The 23,955-nt window shown below is 42.4% G+C and overlaps 1 protein-coding gene across 1 annotated transcript in view; it reads left to right on the plus strand.

Moving 5' to 3' along the window:
* The window catches only part of agmo (alkylglycerol monooxygenase), a 51,195-nt gene that overhangs the window by 6,071 nt on the left and 21,169 nt on the right, over positions 1-23,955 (plus strand). Inside the window, exons 2-9 of the mRNA XM_019279134.2 lie at positions 417-547; positions 1,605-1,756; positions 16,325-16,428; positions 18,079-18,174; positions 21,613-21,679; positions 21,793-21,858; positions 22,810-22,889; positions 23,273-23,407. Of these exons, the coding sequence (XP_019134679.1) occupies positions 417-547; positions 1,605-1,756; positions 16,325-16,428; positions 18,079-18,174; positions 21,613-21,679; positions 21,793-21,858; positions 22,810-22,889; positions 23,273-23,407 (831 nt within the window). The remainder of the gene's footprint in view (positions 1-416; positions 548-1,604; positions 1,757-16,324; positions 16,429-18,078; positions 18,175-21,612; positions 21,680-21,792; positions 21,859-22,809; positions 22,890-23,272; positions 23,408-23,955) is intronic.

Here is a 23,955-nt window from a genome sequence, read left to right on the forward strand (position 1 = left end):
TTATTTTGTCAGTCAGCGTCAAGACAATTGGATTTCGTTGTTTGACGCGTTCTCCCCTTTGTTTTGTCTGGCTTCCACCTGACAGCTCGAAGTATGAAAATATGCGGTTTGTCAGCGCCAACGTTTTTAACTCGACCAGTGAGATCATATCTTACCTCCGCTGCAGCCCAGCTCGGACAAATGTTTGCCATCTCCAATACATGCCAATACACTGTGGCTTTAGACCCGCTGCTCCGGCCTTGCACAGTGAAACAAACATCACGGATCAAAGACATGAAAGCCCTGCGAGCTTTCAGCTCGTCTGCCAGGACAAATATTAGTGGTGCACTTGAAACTGTCTTGTTTTCACAGTTTGTACCAGTGCTGAATCATGATTCTCTGCATGTGTGTGTGTGTGTGTGTCTGTGTGTGTGCAGGCCACTCCTTTCTTTGTAGGGCTGATAATGCTGGAGCTGGTGGTGGGCGTGCTGAAGACCGGAGCCTCGGTAGTCACCATCAGTGATGGACTCACCTCCATATCTGCTGGGATGACCTCCAGACTCCCACTGTGAGTGTTTAAGGAGCTCAAACTCTGTGATACAATAAAAAGTAATGCGCTTCTTGACTCATCAGGTATTTATGTTATCATAGCTGACTTTCCTGTTTTTCTTGGTTGCTGTAGCTTCAAATGTTGCCGATTAAAGGATCTTGTAAAGTGAGGTAACTTGATGGAAACGACAGGAAGTAGGTGTGTCAAGTGGTACATAAGGGCATCATTACCTCTGGGGGTGGACGGAGACACGTTCCCCTCACTTTTATGAGTTTAATTAGTTTCACTTAAGTCTCTCTGAACGTTGTCCACTTACTGCCATCCACCGCAGTCCAGAGAAGATTAAAGTCGTCTCACCATGAGCTCAAAGCTGCCCTTTAGTCTGCTAAAGAAAGGCGCTTCAGTGTTTCCTTTTCTTTCGGGTACCATTATGAAAGCGTCAGAAACCACGTCAGTAACGTTTAGAAGCTCAGGCAGATTCTTTTCTCCTTCACTTGCTTCCTTGACCTCGTGACATTTTCCATCGAGGTAAAGGAAAAGTGTTTAGGGAAAGATGTAGGATGTAAACTTTTATGACTGTCCTGCTGCAGCTGTATGCGACCTGAAAAGAACACCTGAGAGAAAGATAGATGGGGAATGACATGCATCAAAGGTAGTAAATACAACATTATCCAACAGATGGTGCATTAACAATACACAGGTTTACACAGCATTTACATAGCTCACCGCTCCTGAAATCAAACTTAGGCGCCTGCGGACATGAGACAAGGCATGGCTAGACTCATTTACACTAGCTTAGAATTGGGTGTACTGGATTCAGGGATTGTGAAGACCAAAAAAAAGGTCCAAAATAGAAGGGTTGTGACCTAAATTTTGCATTTTGAATAGGACGTTATTATGTAGTCTGTCTCAAAATGTGGACTTTGAAATGGAGAACAGCTAAGATAGACGTGGCAGCTCTCCAGCATGGTCTCATAACTCCATTTAAGATTCAGCGACGGTTGGAGCATCAACGTTTGATATTTGATCCTCCAGCATATAAAAGAATAGATAAGTGGATCTGTTCCTCCCTCAGGTTGTTCATGAGAGGCTGCGAGCTGTCTGCTTACATGTACGTGTGGGACCGGTACCGCCTGCTGGAGCTTCCCTGGGACAGCGCCTGGACCTGGTGGTTCACCTTCTTGGGCGTCGACTTCTGCTTCTACTGGGTCCACCGTAGCGCTCACGGTACGAGCACTCACACTGACGCACGCGGCCCGCAAAAGACAGATCGGGTTTCATGGCTAATAAGTCGAGTTTATTGGATCTTTTTCACATTATTCATGTTTCTTTTGGCAGTGGTTGTTTTGCCAAGCGTTCGCTGCCGTGTAGTTTCTGTACTCTTTATTACGTAGTAACAAATGTTGAGTTTTTTGGATGTGGTAGTAGACACCGAGCAGTTTTTAACGTGATCATTTAAGTAAGGAACACTCGTCCCTCTGTAGGCTTAAAAAAGGAGCAAAGTGGCTGCGGTCAGCTTGGATTCGTGCTGTTTACTATGGATTTGAATACTGGCCACTTTTCCCTGGTGGAATAAAAGTATTAAAACGTCATTAGAAACTTGTAAAACCATGCCTGCAGGACAATCCCCCTCTCCACTGATCACACACACACAGGTTTACGTATGTTTCCAGCAGTTAAACACGCTAAAGAAGCTGCTTCCATCCTCATCCTCGTTCCATGCACGTCTTCTCTTGTGTTTCCAGCGTTAAGTCGATTTCCTTTTCCGACATAACTCAGCTACCTACCAGCACCGAGATGAACCATCTCTCCACGTCCTCTTTCAAGTGTCCCTCAGATAATACGGACCAAAAAAAAACAACAGAAAAAAAAACTACAAAGCGAGCTGATGATAAATGGTTGTAAAATGTTGATTTAGTTGCCATCCCTGCAGGGAGGAATCGTGAAGATAGCACACACATCATGCTTTCCTGGACGTTGTGGAGGAAGCAATTATTTTTGAGTTACATCCAGCTGGTTTAGAGCTGTGCAGATGTGAGAGGCCGTGGTCTCCAGAGGGCTGTGGTCTTAACCCGGAGCTCTCACAGCAACAAGCTGTATATAGTCATGGCTCTGAAGCAGCAAACGTCCTACAGCGTCACTATAAAAAACAGAAATAAAAAAAATATATATACCGGATACGGTATTTCCACACTTTGTGGCTCGGCATATTTCCATGTGTGTTGGCTCACTGATGCACGTGCCAGATGCTCGGCTGCCACACAGCACACCGGAAGAGAGGTATTTATTTGTGGCCTGCGCTGATGTTTATTTGTGTCAGTGGTACATCAAGCTGCCCGCCGTCTAGTCCGCATAGTTCTGGATGAAAGTCCGCTGCCGCTGTGTGTCGGTGCAGAATCTGGCTCAACAGAAGCTGTGTTTTTTAGACCGTCTGCCCGCGGCTCGCCGAGAGCTGCCCGACATGATTTTGAGGTGACTGAGAACATCGTCTCGGGATGCTTTTTACTCTATTACACCGCTCCGCTTTTAACTCGAGTATTTTTAACTCCCACCATCACCACACAGGGCAGATTAGACATGATTATTGTCACGCCGTGTGTTTTAATGTTTTCTTTTTGAGAACATAACTCAGAGAATGTGATCTAATTGGACTTCATTTTGAAGCATTCGTTGATCCATATCGGACAAATTAACCATGTAATGTAAAGAAAGATCTGAAGAATTTATGTCACAGAAAGAATTACAGTATTATCTGCCTGATATTAATTATCAATTAACCTGCTGATTTGCCTTCACGTGACAAAGATATTCAGTTTACAGCAGATCCTCACATTACAGAGACTGCAAACAGTGCAAACAGTCTTAATTTGTTATCATAATACTTGCTAAATCATATTCTGACGATCGACTGATCAATCTATCGTTGCGGCGTTTCTTCATATCGCTGTCTGTCGTGAGCGAACTTCAATAAATCACATCAGTGAACTATGTAACAAAGTCAAAGAACGAAAACATGTTTTCCATCGAGATGAAGAGAACCCGACAAACAGGATGACTCTGCGTTTTTGAAACCTGAAAATCAAACAGGTGTTTCTCAACGTATCACTGTGATCACTGGGCATTGGCATGAAAAATCGATACGGGTATCTGTGTGTCCTTGAGACCAAATTAATTAAACCCAAAGTAAACTGAGTATGAACTAATATAACCTGTTGGAGAAATCTGATTACGATGCTGAACGTTGGAGAGTAAACACAAATAACCTGGTTAACTGTCTTTTACATGTTAATTCGTGTTGATTTGGATGCTCCAAAAATAGCGCCCTGAAATCTTTTATTCTCTTTTTCATGATACTGTGGCTCGTGTGGAAGTTGCTATCTGAATCGATTACATAAAAGACAAATTGATTCAAAGTGCAGACATGTCAATAAGACTTTGTTTACTTTCTGAGGACTGAGGCTGGACACGCCAAGTTCACAGAGGGAAGCTCCTGCAGGTTGATGTAGACTCGAAAGATTCAACATTTCCTCAGCAGCAAAAGTTTAAGAAATATCTTCTAGCAACTCGCTTTCATTATCCAGAGCGTTTCCACGAGTATCCGCGAGTAAGTGTCCTTACAATCAGGCCGGTGTGGGTGTGGAGGTCTTTGGGATGAAGACAGTTAGCAGCTAGACTAAATATCTTGGCTCCAGCATAAATCCTGATATCAGAGGGTTAATCAGGCTGACCGTTGCCACTTTGGAGTGAGGGCTGATTGGGGCTGCCTGTTAAACCGTAAGCAGTGTGGGTCGAACAGACAGGTGAAGCTCCCTGCGTTCACGGACTCGTGGTAATTTCATTTCTGGCGAAGTGAAGTGAGTTTGTAAGTCAGACTTTCCACTCTGTCAGCTGGAGTTAGAACACGAGACAAATTAGGAAGAACAGGTAAAAACACACACGCGTTATAAATGTCAGATCGTTTTTGTGTTGCACTGTGAGTATGTGGGAGAGCGTGTCATGTGCAGGCTGTTTTATGACCAATACCCACACTTCAGTACGAGTTGGAGTGTTTGGCCTTCAGCGTTTGAGCCTGAATGATCACACACAAACTCCGGACTCGTGTTTTGACGGTCCAGGAAACCAGGTTAAGCTGCACACGTTGATGTTTCGACCTTATTTTTAGGAGCGCAGTGGCAATGTGTCTGCTGAGTCACATTCATGAGGAGGTTTTAATGATGTGTGTGTTCCCGTCGTTGCCCTCATTGTCTAACGATGCAGAAGAAATGACGTCTGCAGCGTTGCATATCTGCTCGGTACATTTGGTTGGAATTCTTTTTAGTTTTGAGCTGCAGAATCATTTTTATGTTTTAAAGAAAGAGAGAAAAAAAAAACTTTTCCACTTACTTTCATTTCCTCTTCTTTCAGCCTGTTGGGGTTGTTATTATGGAACATTGTGGGGTCGCAGATAATTGTCTGGTGCTGAGCGCCCGCAGCGCTCGCTCAGGATATAAGCTTTTCCCCTTGTTACCAAAGTCCTCCCCGACCGCAGGACAGGGCCAGCGCGGTCCTCACTCCTCACTCTGGTCAGCCGAGGTCATCTCGGTCAACCAGATTTTGACCTCGGGGCTCTTTCCAGAGTAAGGATCAACCAAAATATTCTACCGTGTGGGATGGATGTCGCCTATAATGAAGCACTGAGGAATGAGACAGATGTAGGATGCGGGCAGAAAGTATTTTTCAGCAGTTTAATGAGTGTCGAATTGTCGTGTAACGCTGCCCGTCTCAGTGCTTCAGAACAGCGGGAACGCTGCATCTTGAATCCTATTGCATCAAGACATATGAGCTATAAATCTTAATAATTTATAATAAGGGAAATATTACAATAGAAATCTGCAAAAAGAGGAAGAAGTGACATCCTCCGCTGGGAAATACGAGCCCTTATTAGCCTCAGCGTAAAATATCATTTTCAGTTTAACCAGATTTATGGCCAGTTTTTTTTTTTTTTCTTTTGCATAGTTTCCTCTCTCATGACTTCCACATGAAAGTGCAGCTCAAAGATAATTAAGTGGAAAAGCACTTTGAAAGGCCGCCGGTCGTATGTCGTGTGTGCCGATGCCATCTCTTGCCGAGGACGCATGACGACTCGGCTCGGGGCTCGGCTTTTGCCAGATGCTGCGATCTTGGAGATAGCGGCGGATTGAAAAAGGAAAGTGAGCTGCCGCTGTCTGCAGGCCTGCAGCTCTGCATGAAGTTCAGGAGTCTCCCTTTTTGTGACAGTTGTGGTCTTTGCTCAAACTCGTATCATTGGTGCATGATGCAAAGATGACAGAGTTTTAGAAAGCCTGAAACAACACGAGCCTTGCTGCACGTTTAACCACTGGTTTATGTATTAAGAACGTTCAAATCCTCTTTTTATAAACACATTGATTCAATAACCCGGTGACTGACAAGAATAAAAAAACAAATGCACCCCACAGTTTCTCTGCTTGCTTCTCCCTCCGGTCCTCTTTCACCATCAGACCAAACTATATACGTTTGAAACCCTTTCTATTCTGGAAACCGATGGTTTTGGGTGAACGGGAGACCGACTCGGTTCGAATGTGGCCGTGTTGTTGACAGGCCTGTTGATTCTGTTTATTCTAACCGTATATCGCAAGCGCCACTAATAGCAGCTCTGCTCTTCGGGGCAGCATCTATATCCAGCCATGCCAACCAGGCTGAAGCCATTAATCAACCAGTCAGCTGTCCGTACTCTGATTATATGTGAGGTAATGGAGTTACGCTGCAGTCGTCTCACCACGCTGGCTGCTGCTGCCTCTGCTCTCTGAGGATCATCGTCACCTCGAGGTCAAGGTTAAATAATTTGCTGTTAAAACAGGATGTTTATCTTAAAGATGAAATAATGCACTGTCACATGTGCTGTTCTACTGAATATCAGCACAGCCGTGCTGATATTCAGTAGAACAGCACATGTGACAGTGCATTATTGAGGTAACGGTTATTTTAGTGAGAAATCTTCATGTTTGTTCATCTCATTCTTAATAATAATAAATAAATAAATAACGCTGGTAACCAGTTCTTGAATTGTTGTAGTTTGTACAGAAACATCAGTTTATCTTTATGGATTACAGTTGTCCCTCACTATAACGCGGTTCACCTTTCGCGGTCTCGCTGTTTCACTGATTTTTTTTTAGTGTAATTTTTTTTACAGCGTACTGTACAGTATGATCGCGCATTGTGTTCGGTGTCTTTGATTGACTAAGGTACTACTGTACAAAATGCGTTCAGAAATACGCGTGAGTTACTGGTAATAATTTCTTATGTGTCAAACCTCGTAGATTGATTATTAAAATTACATTTGTTCAAAATGTTTGGGCTTGAAAACAGGTTTTCATCTTTGGTTTTTTTATTTACTAATACAGTATTGTACTTATTTTTGTTAAATCTGCAAGAGTTTGAACTTTGAGAGTTTAAATAAGAGAGAAATGTGAGAAAATGTTAATGCCTGTCTGAGAAAGGTGTATAAAAGTGTGTGGTTAGGGGTTTTACGGCCTTAAAACATGTATAATAATTGTAAAAAATAAAGCTGATTACTTCGCGGATTTCGTCTATTGCGGGTTATTTTTAGAACGTATCCCCCGCGATAAACGAGGGACCACAGGGATGCTGAATTGGCGTATGACGTCCTCAATCTTGCGTTTCTAATGTTTTGTCAACACTAAAGAAACACCAGGTAACTGTTAAGTTGTCTGACTGCTGTTGGTTTAAACAGTGGCTGTGTATCGATGACTGAGGTGTAAGCGGAGTGATTAGGATAAGGTAAGAATAGAAATACTGGTGCTAAAGGCAGAAACTTACTTATTGTTTGACCCCAGCAGGTTGGTCAGTGGACGCCGTGCACCAGTTTTGCATGTGCAGGATTTCTTTTTGACCTTTTTTAAAATAAAACCGCCTGAGAAACATTTCACAATTTACGAGTTTTAAACTGTCACAGTTTGGTTAGTTTTCGGCAGAATAACTACATGGTTAGGTTTAGGAAAAGACTGTGGATGGGGGTTAAAATAAGTACAAGGTTAAGATAGTTCTTGACTCTTTGCTTCATGTAAGGACACAAGCAGCGGTCTCCTGGGTGAAAGTCTTGTGTTTGTTCGACCCTGTCTTGCTGATTGTTTGGGGGTAGATGATCAGTCTGTGTGACGGGATGAAACATCTGTCCATCGCAGTGTATCGGGGTTAAACTTCAGCCGATCAGATCAACAAACCAAATAACTAATCTAATCTAGTTCTGATAGAAATGAGGAGAATAAGACTGATGACACTGTAGAAGAATATTCATTCCTACTACTGATATAGTTGTTATTGCTCTAATTATTATATTATTACTTGCCGGTAGTTCCTCAAAAGACACTGATTGGTCTGTAACCAGTGTGTTTTGACACAAATTAATAGTTTGAAGCCCGGCAAGATGGATTTTTTTTTTTGCATGATCTCATGAGTTGAGTTAGTCCAGTTGATATTTAATCCCCAACATTCTTTGATTTAAAAGCAGATCTAAACATGTCTAATGTGTCAAAACTGTTTAAAAACTGTAAAAACACAAATAAAAAAGATATATCTATAACAACATTGTTCATTATATTCATGCATTCAGCAGTTTTTTCCATGTCGGGACGACTTCAGCTTCTTTTTTTTTGCTCTCCTAGCACCTTACGACATCCTGTGTATCTGTTTGCTGTTGTGTCCACACCCCTCGCACTCCTTCGGCCTTGCAGACAGCAGCCGTTGTTAAGACAAACAGATGTGCTCAGCACTCCTCCGCTCTCCTCCGCTTGTCCTCCGTCCCCGAGGAGAAGCAGCCGATGTGGATGTTATTGTTTAAAGAGGAGCTCCTCTTGGCTGGTGTGGCAGGGTGGAGAGGGCGGGGTGTGCGGGTGGAGAGTGGGGTTAACCTGCCCCTAGGCTCCATAAATCTTCACCGTGACGGCGAGTTCCTGGCCCGCTTGCAGGTTGTAACGGCTGACAAAAGAATCCGGGCCCCCGCTTAGTTTGCAGGTTCTGTCGGTATGGTCTGGGTCAGGATGTGGGGGGGCTCGCTCACGGCAGCAGAAGAGACCAAGTGAAAGGCCTCATGGGAGGCAGAGATAACATCAACAGTGATCTATAGGTCACTCTCTGTCTGCTGTGAGCGCGATGAAAAGAGAGCGAGCGGGGGGACCGGAGCTAGACATCACAAAGGGATAACGTCCACAGGGCCGGCGTGTACCGCATTAAAGCAAAGTGTGGAAAAGAAGTGTGTTATGATCATCGAGAGGGTCGCTGAGCTCAGCAGAGGCCACAGTCCGGCTGTCTGCTGCCCTCGTGTGCTCCCCTCGCCGCACGGACACGGACTTCCCTCCGTCAACAGCGTTGACAGATGAAGACGTTTCCACTGCTGACGCCGCTGAGGGATAAAGCCCCACTGATTGGAGGGATGACGTGTGAATATGAAGGATGAATATGAGCCGTAATGCCTCACATGTGGATTACTTTAAGTTTCAGAAGAGAGTTTTTTTTTTCATTCGCGTGATAACGTCAGTGCTGCGTGGTGAGATCTGAGGTAGAAAGGAAGTCAAGGAATCTGAGTCAAGTGATCAGAAAGGTTAAAAGCCAGCGGCAGTTTTGCTTTTTATATTTAAGTCAGTCGAGTTCTTGAATGTTGTTGCAGTTCACTGAGAGCAGCTCCACCTCCAAAAGCAGAAAGAAACTGACAACCACAATGTTCTAAAAATCAGGATTGCACTGCTATTTAGATGTTTTTAACTTATACGATGTTTGTTCCTATTTATTACAAGTCTTGAAGGCACTTTCCTTTATTGATGTTGTACTGAGACTGGCAGGGTAAGGTAACGTTCAGGTTAATGTATGAATGAGGGATTTCAGAACAGAGTCAGAGAGGTGACATTTAGATTGGAGATATACTGGCTACTGATTATGTTGAAGAAAACCATTTAGATGCTATATATTCAAATTGTCTTGATACTTTGAATCCAGTCATCCTTATTTAAAGGTTTTTCTTTAAAATTCCCGTAACACACACACACACAAAAAAAAAATCAACTTTCCCTTTAACTTCATACCAAATATGTGAAACTTTTAGCTTTTTAAACCGAGTAACCATCAGAAAGAAAAAAAAGAAATGGCACAAAAATATTTAGAAATACATATTTCATTTGTAAGAACAAACAGTACAGCTACTTGAGAAAATATATATACCAATTTATGTAAGTGGAAATGTCGTCATGACCTGGTCAGTCCTAGAAAACAGCTTCTGTATGGGCAGTACTGATGGGTGAGATGATATTTCTGGTTCCAGTTATTGATGACAACTTGGGTTGCAAAATTCCGGGATTTTTTTTTTTTTAAGTTTGAGACTTTCCATGGGAATTAACAGGAATTTATGAGAATTAACAAGAATGTATGGGAATAAACGGAAATGAACCGTGAATTTACAAAATTGAAGGTTGGCCTTTAACAGGACTACATAATATTGTTCAATAAATTAATTCAAACAAATATATATTTGTTTGAATTAATTTATTAAACATAAATATTATTTATGTTTCAATATGATACAGTTTGTTTAAATAACCCACAATTTCCAGTAATTCCCATAAATTTCCATATTTCTCCAGCTTAACTTCCTTCCTAACTCCTTTGCAACCCTAATGACAACTTAAACTATCTACAAAGCTCAGGATTTTCCATGTTTCCAAACTGGGAATGATTTTAAAATGATGGCTGGTCCTCGGTGCTGTAGTGAAATATAAAACGGGGTCCAGCCACAATCTATATTTCACAAAAAAAAGTCCTATCAGACTGTGTGTAGTAAACATCTATAGGATTTTAAGTTTTGCAGAGCTACTTTCTGGTACAGTACTTAGTGTAATTGTGAGAACATGTAATGCTGCAGTGGATGATTATAGTCGGATGTTTTGCGGCGTATCTGAAAGACTTTATCAGTTCAGTTTTATTTATATAGAGCCAAACTATAACAGAAGTTATTTCAGGACACTATTCTGGTCTAGACAGTACTCCGTATAAAATTATTTAAAGAGACTCAGCGATTCCCACCATGAGCAAGCACTTGGCGACAGCGACAAGGAAAAACTCTTTTTTTTAAAGAGGCACAAACCTTCGAGCAGAACCGGGCTGTATGTGGGCGGCCATCTGCTTCGACCGGTTAGGTTCAGAGAGAAAGAGAAAGGGAGAAGGGGATATGACTAATAATAATAACGTTAGCAGCGGTGGACGTCAAGCAGGACCACGACAGCAGGTGCAACCACGATCCACGATCCAGGCACGACCACGATCCATGGAAACCTTTTACCATCCTTTTACGTTTTGGTTTCTATGCGCTCATTTCTTCTGTGTTTTTTGAACTGCTCTTTCCAACACCGCCGTGTACTATGACATCCTTCCCCTCATGAATTTTCTGTAATTTGTTTTGTCTGTTCGGCTGACCTGCCCTACTGTACATGTTTTAAATGTAATGTCGCCTCTGCGAGAGTGGTGAAACACTTTGTGGCATCTTTCTCTTTCTCTCGAATTGTCATTAAGTCGAACTCTATCCAAGAAATGCCTGCTCGCCTCTACGGAAGATTTAAAATTCCTAAATAAAAAGAAATAAAATGAAATACAATACAGCCTGTCATTATGTTTGCATTTACAGCGTTATGATTCAAACCTTGGCGTGGACGGTCTTCTTTCAGAAAGAAAAAGTAGTGCTGGCAGGGTTAAGCTGCCCCCTACTGGACATTATTATATCAAATATTTAAAACCTTCCATAAACTCTGGGTACTTATGGCATTAAACATTAAATATATCATGATTACTCCTTTGTGTTAATAATTAAAACACTTTTACGTCTCGGTTTGGATTTCAGGATGTCGGCTAGTTGATGTAATCAAACGCTCTCGCTTTCTATACGTAGTTTTTACACCCCAGTTTGTGAGAGCTGCAAGTGAGCCTGACCAGGGTTAGTGTGTTTAGTTTAGTGTGTGTGACTGAGCTGTGTGGACAGCATGAAGTATGGCAGCGGCATAAGGGAGTTGGCCGACTGTCCCACTGAGTCCCGCGCTCGCTGTTTGGGTTGGCACCCCATCCAAGAGCCCTCCAATCCAAACACTGGAGGGCTATTCACAGGCCATTACCCCTGTGATTGACAGGGCAGCCAACCACTCAGAGGGCTGCACATGAAGGACGACTTGTTCGTCCGTGCCAGGAGTTTGTCGCTGAGGGTGATGATCAGGCGGCTGATTGATGTAACCGTTAAAGCATTTCATAAGGTCTCGGCGGTTAAACAGTCGATTATGACCTCTTTCCATGCTGATTATTTTTCTTTTTCGACAGTCATACTTTCTTTTTATAGCAGCATTATCAAAGTACAGTTTGATATTGGTGCTCGACGCTGCAGGCTTCGACTGGAGCTAAATTTATGGAGCTCAATAGGACTTTGGTTGTTGCGTTTATACGACTCCCGTTATGTAAGCACGGCTCCTGACAAGGGTTTGAGGTGGACGTAAACAGACTCCGTTAAAGTCTAACTCAGTCACGTAACATGACTGATTATGACTTATAGGTCTTGATTATGTGTCATGATATAAATCAACAGCGCAATCTAAAAGCTTAGAGTGAGTTACATCACCTCTCTCGCAGCCTGGTGGTGAATACCGGTACAATACGGCTTGTTTTAGAGTAACAGATACATGACAATATATTATAGGTTATATCAGAACACCTCAGGGTGCATTATCATGTTTATACTATAGCCACTAACTGTCTGTGTGGTATCTGCTCATGCAGATGTTTTTGGTTTATTTGTCCAGGTGTTTCCACCCAGAACGAATTAAGGTGAATTGAAACATCTCAAATTATTTTTAAAAGTAATTTTTCAATGCTGAATAATTGTGGTTCAGATGAGTATGGCGTCATGCTCATTGATAAATCCACATACACCACCATGTAACTACCAAAAGAGACATCTGATACACATGTCCCTATATTTATTACCAAGTTACCAAGCTGTTTTGTTAAGTGATGCTACTCCTGCCATATTGTGCTAGTTTCCAGGCCCGGGATCTGTATCTGCAACCAGACAGGAGCAGTCTGAAGAATGGGTTGAAGGGTTGGCTGTGGTACCGTGTGCTCTGCGTGTGATGGTTTTGCTGTTGGGGTCTTGAGAGATTCGGTGTGGGGAGACCAAATCATTTTGAAGGCATGATGCGTGCAAGTTTATTCCTACTGTAGGCAGTTAGCATGGTGAAGAAACAGGGGGAACACCAGAAGCCAATGGTTTGATGTGAGGTAACAGAAACTGCTTTAAGTCTTTGTTGGCAGCATTGATGGATGTCGGTTGTGTGTTGTTCAAAGTTCGGATGTTGATGGCTGTTATCCTCCAGTTAGAGGAATAACGTACTTAGTTGGCGAGCGAGCAAGATCCATGAAAAGTGGATGAAATGAACGCTGCTGTAAAGTTTGTTTCAAGTTGACTCTTAAATTGTCTTATTTTAGTAAAATTAAGGTTTGTTTGTGCACAAACAATCGACTCTTGGTAGAAAATTGGATGCGAACAGCACTCTTTATTGTCTTCAGCGCCTTTTTGAAAGGTTTCACAGCCACTAGAGGTCCCTATCAGGTAAACATGGTGTGTTAGGTGTTAGGAATTAATGACTAATGCAGTCTCAAAACTGTAAAAAGGGTCCATCACCTGATTAGCATGCACTCATGCTTGTTATTCCTGAGAAAGCGTGAGCCGAGGCTCGCTGGAGGCCAGATGGAAGTGCCGTCCTCAGCGTTTCTCTTGCTCTTGCTGGGAACGTGGGCTCTGTGGCATTGGTTCTCACCATTAAAGGGGCTTCCCTCCTGAATAGGCCCTGCCAAACTATGCAGCGTCCCGCCGAGTCAGAGAGATGAGGACATGGGCTTGCAGTGAAGCCTAGCGGTTCTTACTTCCTATCAATGACAACGAGCATCAATCTTAGCCGCCCTTCGTCCGGGTCCCTGCCAAGCGCGATTCCAGCGAGAAGAAAAAAAGCAAAAAGGACTCAGGCTGCTGGAATTAAACAAAGGCTGGATTATCCTCTCAATGTGTCTCTTAGCAGGACAGTTCATCTCTGAATCCCCCCATGGTCCGGAGCAGAAAGTCATCATTTTTTCTGCTGTAGTTGCAGTCAGTCTTTTCCTTTTTACCTCCCTCCTCTGACACTCATGCCTTGTCTGCACGCTGTCCGTCATTTACTTTGAGAGGGCAAATAAAGTTTGAAATCAAATCCGACCCTGTTGCTTCCATTTCGTCTCACTCCAAAATACGCCATTTAACACCATACGTGACACCTCCGAAAACACTCCCTGTGACATTTATTCCTCTCACACCTGATGAAATCCAGCAATAACCCCATTAAATAAGGTGTGGAGTATTGCTCGGGAGCAGTAGTTTTCTCTCGGAGCTCCACAAGGTTTCCCCCCCAAAAAAAAAAAAAAAAAAAAACACTTGAGGAATTCCGCCTCAGTTTCATTGATTGGAAACGAGTCCGGACAGATCGTGGTACCCCTTTGCTTACAATGCACACACACCTTCAGTTCTCTGCAGTGTGTTTGTTCAGGTGCAGCCGACCCTCGACCCGTCGGGACCGACGACTGCCTGCCCTGATACAATTCACAAGTTTATTAAACAGCGAGACAGGAGTTTGAAGGAATGATTTCTCGAAATGGAAAGAAGTAATTCCACGTTGGGCGAATGTGAGGCTGCTTTCACACCTCGTTTCGTTTAGGACCTTTCAGTTTGATCCGAACCAAACGTACAGGTGTGAAACCTCCTGCAGACCACGGTTCAACAGTTGAAGTCCGTCAAAAGACGTGTTCTCAGTTTGGATCAAACTGAACCATGGTTCAGTGCGTTTGGATGGTTTGGACTATATTTGGTCATATTTTAGTATGAAGCCTCCATCTTCTGTTTTTCAGACTCGTATCTTACGAATCAAAAAGCCTTCTTGGATTTCAGTAGACGAAATCTTTTCATTTCCTGCGAAGCTTTTATTGTGACGTGTGAGTTACCTGCATGGCTCTCACACTGTACTTCATATGTAACTAGTCTACTGTGTTTTAGCACTATAGTGACTGAAATAGGACTTGAATATTGTGCTTGAAGTTGGTGACACTGGTAATAATGCCATAATATTATTATAGTATTAAAATGAAATCACTTATCGAATTTAGTTTCCAAAATTGACAGCACATAAAGTTTTTTAGTGCATGGCATGCTCTCATAATTGCAAAACTAACCTGATCAAATGTTTTGTTTTTGTTTTTGAGATTATTTTTTTGGCCTTTTATGCCTTTATTGATAGGACAGCTGAAGATAGACAGGAAGCAGAGAGAGGGGGAGTGACACGCAGTAAATTAGCCGTCCGATGCGGGATTCGAACCGGGGCCAGCTGCAGCGAGGACTATAGCCTCCACACACGGGGCGGCCGCTTAACCCACTACGCTACCGACCGCCCTCTGATCAAATGTTTACAGCGTGACAAAAACATGAACCTCGGTTCAGTCTTTCAGGTGTGAACCAGCACTAAGTGTACATAACTGAATGTTACTATGTGAAAAAATCACGACTGCAAGCAACATTCTGTAAAATACGCTTTATTCAGTATCTGTCAGAGAGTCAGATGTTGGATAAGAACATCGATGCCACTCATTTATGTTAACACAGAGGCTAACAGCACTCATAAAGGTCACTAATTAATAAATTTTACATCTAAAACATGATGTCAGAACAACACTTTGTTTTGTGCTGGATCATTTCTCGGCTGGGAGCAGTTGTGCTAAGCTAAGTGACATGAGTGTGGCGTCGTCTAAACTCTTAAAATAAGCAAATTTTCCAAAATGTCAAACTCGGGATGATCAAGCCTGAAATAAGCGTGTGTGTGTGTGTGTGTGCAGGGACACACACGTTCATGCAGATCATGTGTGTTTGTAAGAATTTTAGCTTCTGAGCCACCCAAATGTGACCACATGCGTTCACCAAGTTTAATTGTTTGATAATTGATCCCTTAATCACAAATCCCAGCGCGCATCAAGGCTCCCTCGTAAAAAACTTAAACCTCGTTTAATAACTCGGGCTGCTTTTTATTACAACAAATACATTACTATACATAGTCTATATGGGGCCTTGTGGTTCTGCAATATTTGAAGGTTACTGTTCTCTCTTGTACGGCTGCAGAAGCCAAAGTGGACGGGAGGTGCCAAAAAGCACAGACCAGACGGGGTGGTCCGGAAAACAGCCCGGAGATCCAGTGAAACTTAACAAGCATGTTCCCTTTGGATGTTAAAATGAAGTGTAACACAGATATTAATGTAGCAAGTATCACAACACAGCAGAGGAATGTAAACTGGAGCACTGGGACATCAGGCTGGACTCTAACCAGCTGCAGCCGAATACCCCCGCCGTCATAACAGCCCTAAAAGCCCCCTCCTCTCCACCAAATGGCCAGCCTCACTCAGGCCTCCAGCTTTTCATCACCGCTGCCCAGGAGCGGGACCGAAACGACTCCTTCTGGGGATGAAAGTGTCCAGTTTCTCATCTGGGGGAAGGAGCAGGGTTGATTTTTAGAGATAAATCACTTGGTGGTGATGAATATGTGAGTACATGTGAGGGTTCAAGGCCCGTGCATGAATCTCATGAACTCGTTAATGAGCAGGTGGATGAGGTGATAACTTAAGAAGACGTTGGGACTCTCTGACTCCTGTTTTATGATGGATCTATGTGTCTGTTTTCTCCAGAGGTGGCCATCCTTTGGGCTGCTCACCAGGTTCACCACAGTTCAGAGTATTACAACCTCACCACCGCCCTCAGACAGTCGCTCACCCAGCAGTTCACATCATGGGTAAGATATCGTGTTTATGTCGAAACCGGCATCAAATCTTTATTTTTATTCTTACACCTTGGTACATAACTACTCCTACATACCCTGTCCTGCAGAAACCATTCAAATATCACAACATTCAGCTCGTTTAGGACATGATGGCTGTTATTTTACTCATTTGTAGCATTCGTACTTTTTGAAATATTCAACTTTTCCCACATTCAAATTTTTGGCACAACAAATCTTTCTACAAACCCTCAACACTTTCAACTTCCACTGCTCCCACATACTTTGTGCTACAGAAACCATTAAAATATCACAACGTTCAGCTCATTCAGCACATCATGGTGTGTATTTTACTAATTTACAGCTTTCATGCTTTTTAAAATATTAAACTTTTTCCAAGATTTTTACATTAAACTGAATGGCAGAAACATAAAATCTTTCTACAAACCTTCAACACTTTCAACGTCCACGACTTCTACAGACTTTCACCTACAGACTTCAATCAAACTCTAAACTTTACTACACTATTTTTACTATCTTTCAGCTCATTTCACATTTTTGCATCAGGTATACACACACCGCATTTTCCACAGGAAACACAGTTTTCTAGTTTTACAACTATACAACACATCAGTGAGCCACACTGTTGCACTGGACGGCATGTTCCTCTATTATCGATCTGTGTAGTTTATTTTGAGTCGATCTCCTGTACGCAGTCCTGCTGCTGCAAATACTCAGGAGTGCATCTGCAGCTTAAAATGCACAATTTACTCCTACTAAAAACTACAGCGCCCAGCAAGCCCTTATATTCTTAACTTACTGTTGGTCTTAAATTGTTTTGGTCACGTTCTGACCTGGACCTTCATTCACTAATTTTTCGACTGCTGCACTCAGTAACCAGAAGTCACTCTCTGGTCTCCGGTTAGTTCAGAATGCTGCAGCTCGGCTTCTTACTGGTTTTAAAAGACGACGCCACATCACCCTTCCCCCTCTGCACTTTGCTTCCCGTTTGTTTTTAGAATTGATTTTCAGATTTTACTTAATCACGTTTAATCTGGGTCTGTTGACCCCTGATCAGCCAGTCTGCAGCCGTCAGGTCAGGCCCTACTGGTGGTGCCAGGCCAGGGCGTCTCAACCTCAACCTGCCTGAGGAGATGAGGCTCCCAGATTTATTGTTCACGGCGTATTGTTGTTTTTAATAATAAGTTTGTGCTCGTCTGTCAAAACACGTTGTAAACTCTGTTTTAAAATGTGCTGTGTAAATCAAGTTATTGATATATAATTCAGTGTGTTTTGGGGCTGAGTAGCAGTTTGTAGTGGTTTATATATTTCTTCATAATTGTGAGCTGCAGACTTGTGTGAGCACAGCTGTAGCTCACAGAGGATATGTTTTGATTGTGTATGAAAAACAATCCCATAACCTAATACAGAAAGTGTGTGTTTTCTACCAGCATTCACACATCAGGAGCAGTGATGAAACTGTTACTGAGGTCGTATATTAAAGATTTTCAGGCTGGAAACGTCCCATCTGCTGCACATAAAAAGGCGCGATGTGTTTTTGTATTATGCAATGTGCTAAAGAAAGAAAACAGACACGATGAGGTTTTCGTGAACATATTGCAGGAGTTTTGTCAGCTGTGTATTGCATTCTTTTTCTCTCCTCAGATTTTCTACCTGCCCCTGGCTCTGGTTGTGCCCCCCTCGATCTTCGCCGTTCACATCCAGTTAAACCTCCTCTACCAGTTCTGGATCCACACGGAGGTAAATATTTAAACAGATTCATCAATCATCAGCAGACTCTCTCTGACAGGAATAAGATAATGATTAACATGATGTTTGTGTTGTGGTCCAGCCTTAGAATGACATTTCTACTCTATATCTACAGGTCTTCTCCCAATTAGTCTGCCATTCTGAACAACAATGTTTCTACGGTAGCCTAGAACAGACAAACTAAACATTGGCTCAGCAGGTAAATCAGATTGCCCGCCAATCAGTGGTTCAATCCCCGATTCCCAGAGTTAAAGTGTCCTTGAGCAAGATACTAACCTCCAAAATTCTCTCGGGGCCATCACCCCTAAAATACACTGCATGCAGAACCGCCATGGCGACGGAGTCGATACGTTTCAATGTTAGTCAATGTGTCAGCTCACACAGTCTCCGGTAAAGCTGCGTCACGGCTCCGGAACGACTGCGGCGACCAGCAGCCCTCCGCAACACATACGCAGAGCTTCTATTGTTCACGGACGCCGGAGCACGGCGCATAAATGCAGCACAGAGCAGATAGTGCGGGGAAGGAAATTGGCAACAAAATACAAAATAAAACCCTGGTTGATTTTCAAAATAAAATACTCTGTGTTCACCGCGGATCGGGTTTCATTACAAGAACACATCATAATGGGCGGGGCCGACCTGAAGTCAACAGGTCAGAGGTTTCGGGCGTCTTTTCAGGTGTCCAAAATCATCCTGTCATTTATGACACCAGCAATATCGCGTGATTATGCGTGAACTACGCTCGGTGGCCGGCGGAGCCGTTGTATTTTCGGTGTCAGTGTGTGAATGAGATATGTAGCGTAGAAGCACCATGAGTAGACAGAAGAGCAGAAAGGTGCTACATATAAGTACAGTCCATTTGTCATTTAGTGTCAGTCAAATTAAAACGATACTGTCTGAAAATCACAGAACAGAAATGGTCAGCAGATGTTTTGTGTAATCCAAAATTAAGAATGTACAGTCTGATTCAGAGGATTATTCATCCGGAGCACAGAGGTCTGTTTGTGCCCGGGTCAGATGGATGTGGTATCTCACCTCTAGTGGTGGAAACTGGACACTCAATTCCAGAGGAGGATAGAAAGTGTCTCATGTGTGATCCAGGAGAGACTGAAAATGAATCACAACATTAGATACAAGCTTTTTGCTGCCTGCAGAAGGTCCTGATGAATGCAGACTAAAGTGTTCCACTTTGTTTCCACTTTGCTCAGTTTTTGTTAAATTATTCATGTTTGATGTGTTTAAAGGAACAGTCTGTGCCTCAGTTATTGTTTAACATGCTCGGTGTATTACTTGTTCTTTTGCTCTTATTACGTTTGTAGTGCCTTCATGCTGTATGCATGTATCTTAATATGTTGCATAGTCAGTCAACGTAAAGCTTTGTATGAATTCACTGTTCCGTTCACCGCCGCCGCGCACAGTTAAAAAGGCAACACGACTGAGAAAAGTCTGTAAAGTTATCTTTTCTCCCTGCGCCAATACTAATCCGTCTGCTAAGCCGAGCCTTTGTGTTTCAGTGGAACCTGCATTCAATAAAAAATAATGAGATTTTATGAAATATTCCAAACAGAAGCATGACCACTCTCTCTCTCTGCCTTTTTCTAAAGTGACTGCGAGTATCACTTTTACAATCTTTAGAGGGAATGAATGGATTTGGAACGCCTTCCATCTTTTAGTGCACTATTAGTGAAAACAGTCGTAATAGTCACAATTTTCTGAAGGGATGTAATTTATGCCTCCTTTATGGGCTCTTTTTTTTTTTTTTTTTTTTTTTTTTTTTTTTTTGATGTCATGTAATTTATTGGCACGCTATTGCACTGCAGCAGTCCGGCCTCAAGAGCTGCAAGTGAAGTGGTGGAGACCCCCGTCTCATTCAAGATGAAACTCTCACGCTCGGCTGCCAGACGCAGCCATTACATGGAAATAATGAATCACTGAGAAATTCTGTCCAGCCGTGCACATTTCTCCAGACTCGAGAGGTCTGTCTGTATTGATGCGAAACATCAAAATATCGTAAGAGTTGCAGCCAAAAGAGAAACTGTGTGAAATATGCTCCGTGACCTCTGTAATCTTTAATGACTCACTGGTGCATCTGTTTGATATCTAAGAAGAGAAAACGCTTCACGGTTGGTAGTTTTTATGCACAAAAAGTACTCGCGCTGCATTCACTGCATGCTTTCTTTTGTCTGTGTGTGTGTTATTGGGTTTAAACATTACCATTAACATCTCTGCTCTTGGCAGCTCTTCCTCATCCCTCGCTATTTGCTGTGCTACCAGTCCGTAAAGACTCCAATGAACCGTGCAACTCATTTGAGCTCTTTGCCCTGGAAAACAAACAAAACATGAATATTTGGGAAAGTATAAACTTTTCACGGAGGGATCTTGAATCATCCAGTCGGGATTTATTTCGCAGTAACGACCCCTTTGCTGTACATTATTCAGTTTATTACACCGCTGCTCACAAAAGAAATCAATAATTTGACACCAAATATTGATTTAAATCTGATTTTATTATTGTAGTGTGTCCGCTGTGGTCCTCCCGAGTCTCAGATCAGAACTGCATCATAAGCAGCAGTCTGATATACAGAAATAACAAACCGTAGAATGTCGTAATTCAATAGTTATCTAACAAAGCTGTGTAATAAGGTATTATATTATAGGAATAATATTACTAAACCTCTGAAACATGTTCCATGATCATCCTTCCATCAGTTATCCATGGTAGTCTTTTGGTCTTTGGTTCTGAAAAAGTTATAAGCGGTCTAGACTTGAAATTATTAGTCAGTCGACAGACAGTTGTTTGTTTGTTTTTAAGCATGTTCTTGTTCTTCTTGTATTAAACTGAATATCTTTGATGCAGTTTTGAGTTTACTGTTTTATTTTCTCTTGTGTGATCTCTTCTTTCCTGCCTTTGTTGTGATTTCCCACCAGTTCTGATTCTGTTTCACCTGTCCCTCGTTAGTGTCACCTGTGTCAGGTTGTCCTGTCATGTGTTATTTTGTCCATGTGTTCCTTCTTTTCTTTTTGCCATTTTGCCAGTGTCCTCTTCGATCACCAGCAGGTCAAAGTTTCCACTTATTATGTTGGACAGACATTCGTGATCCCCAGACGATAAGAATTTGGTGACCCATTGACTTTTTGTTTGGTACCAAATCTCAAGTCACTTCTCAAGTATTCAAGTCAAACTTTTCCCATGGCCTACATTTTTGTCCAAGAATTTAATTTAATTTAGAATTGAATAACACATTCATGCTCCTCTGAGGATCAACCCTGTCTATTTTGGACCCATGACCTTTCATCTTGTACCAGCATCAGGACCAAATGTCACTTCTGCACGCAAGATATCTGGTTTAAAAGTCAGGCGGTGATGAAACTTACAGATCATATTCTATATAGAGAAAATTTCAACTTTATTTTATCATTTTATGACAGCTGATCCGAGACCTTGGACCTCTGGAGTGGGTCTTCAACACCCCGAAACATCACAGAGTCCATCACGGTGAGCTGAACATTATTATATTTAATTAAGTCCGATCGACATAATTGAATGATAAAAGATCAGATATATAATTTTTTTAAGAGTTTAAATCATTTCTATCATCGTCTCAACAGGGAGGAACCTTTACTGCATTGACAAGAATTATGGAGGAATTCTGATCATATGGGATCGATTATTTGGTAAGCTAAATCATCTTTAATTGATATTTGCTTATGTCTTTTCAATGCCTCCATTTAGTTTCTGCTGACTAGAGCGAGCGTTATCATGTGACAGTGTTATCTACACGTTATAGATCTGTGCGTTGGAGTTTATTGGATTAGTGCTGATACTCCGCTGCTTGTGTGCTCTTGCAAAATAGGTTTATCTTTTATGACCACCTACTCTCTCAAAGAAGAGATAAGCTGTCAGAGTTCTGTATGATTGTGTGTTTTTGGTGTCATAGTTCAAGTGTCGTGCACTTTAACACTTTGATGTGTTTAAAATAGACCCAGACTGTGCTAATATAAAACCACACAGAGAGATTTCTGATGCCAAAGTTATGTTTTATGTTCTTAACTGTAAATTATGATGTTTCGAATCACCTTTATATTAAATCTTATCTTCTGTGCATAACTTTTAACAGATACAAGCAGCCCAGTGATGTCAAACTCTCCTCCCGAGTATTCAAAGATGTTCTGCTAACTGTTTTTGCTGTTTGTGTCTGTACCGGTGGCTGTAACGGCTGCCCTGTCATTACTTGTTATTGAAACCAAAAGTTGTGGTATGACCCATTATAACAACAAAATGAAGGGAAACAGTGACTCTATAAACTGTAGGTCTGCCTTCTGCCCTCACACTCGACTCAGCAACTTTGCACCAAACGTCGGTTCGAGGTAGCTGATTAAATTTTGAGGTTTACATTACCCAGAAATCCCTTTTGGCACATTTATTTCTCTCTTTAGTTGCTGCAGACAGTTTTAAGAGGTCGATTCCAGAAGCTATGATCCCAATTTTTTTGGATAAATAAATACCTTGATTAGCTAAAGAGTCGGATATTTCCCTCAGGAGTCGGTGGAGACCAAAACAAAGCTAAAAGCAGAGGGAATATTCTCCAGGTGGATGCTGATGTTATGTTGTTGTGTCCTTCTCAGGTACTTTTGCTCTGGAGACAGACAAAGTGGTGTACGGCCTGGTGTTCCCCATCAAAACTTTTGAAATCCTCCACGTCCAGGTGAGTCCCGTCTCCCGTAACCATGAGCCGGCCGCCGGTCACCTCCATCCATCAGAGTATAAACACCTTCAGATGAGGCCTGAGCTCATGTTTCTCTCCTTGGCCCCCGAGTAGCAATTTTGTAACCATAACATTATTACTTTACTCCAAACAAGCTGCCCAGCTGAGGTGAAGGAGGCCAATAAAACCGAAATGCCTGGAGGTGGATGTTATGATTATTTTTGCTGCCCTCGCTGTTGGCAGAACGCAGCGCGAGTGATGTCCGAGCCCGATGACGGCGGAGACGTTTCTACTCAGGATTAGTTAGCGCAGCTCCGGCTTAGTTAACATTGATCGGCTAAATGTAGCGTTTGATTGTATGTTGATGTTTTTTTCTCTTTCAGTTACACTACTATTCATATTTGTGGAGAAAGTCCAACGCCTACAAGAAACTCGTCAATAAGCTGTCAACGTTCATGAACGGTCCGAGCTGGAAACCTGGTAAACCTCGGCTAGGCGACCACGTCAACAATCCGAAGGTTGGTGGATTTCATCGACCCTGCAGGAGGCATAATTTCACAATAAAAGCCTCAGGGTTCATTACACGTCCTTTTTCTTTTTGACACGGGCAAAACAAAAAAGGGCCAAGATGACTCAGAGCATTCCTTATTGAAGGATTCAAATATTCTCCAAAGTTTTACAAGGAACTGCCACATCAAATAAAAGCTGCAAAGCCTTTGTAGAGGGAACACAATAAGTTCATTTTCACCATCTTTAAACGAAGTCTGTGGGATTAAAACCGCATGCAGTCGAGTGTAAACGTGCACGTGTGTGTGCGTGTGTGTGTGTGTGTGTGTGTGTGTGTGTGTGCAGAAAGAAATACAGGCTCCAGTTGAATGCCCCGGCGGTTAGCTTTGAAAATAACGCTGATGGTGTCACGTATTTTAGTTCCCTCATGCTTCACACTCCTCTTTGCCTTTACAATTAAATCGGCCCCTTAAACCCAGCGGGGTGAGTCGAAACACGGACAGAGCCGGAGTTTAACCGAAATCTCTTGAAAGGCTTCGTGTCCGGCAGCGGTGGCGGC

Source organism: Larimichthys crocea, chromosome XIII (assembly GCF_000972845.2).
Source record: "Larimichthys crocea isolate SSNF chromosome XIII, L_crocea_2.0, whole genome shotgun sequence".
Taxonomy (NCBI): Eukaryota; Metazoa; Chordata; class Actinopteri; family Sciaenidae; genus Larimichthys; species Larimichthys crocea.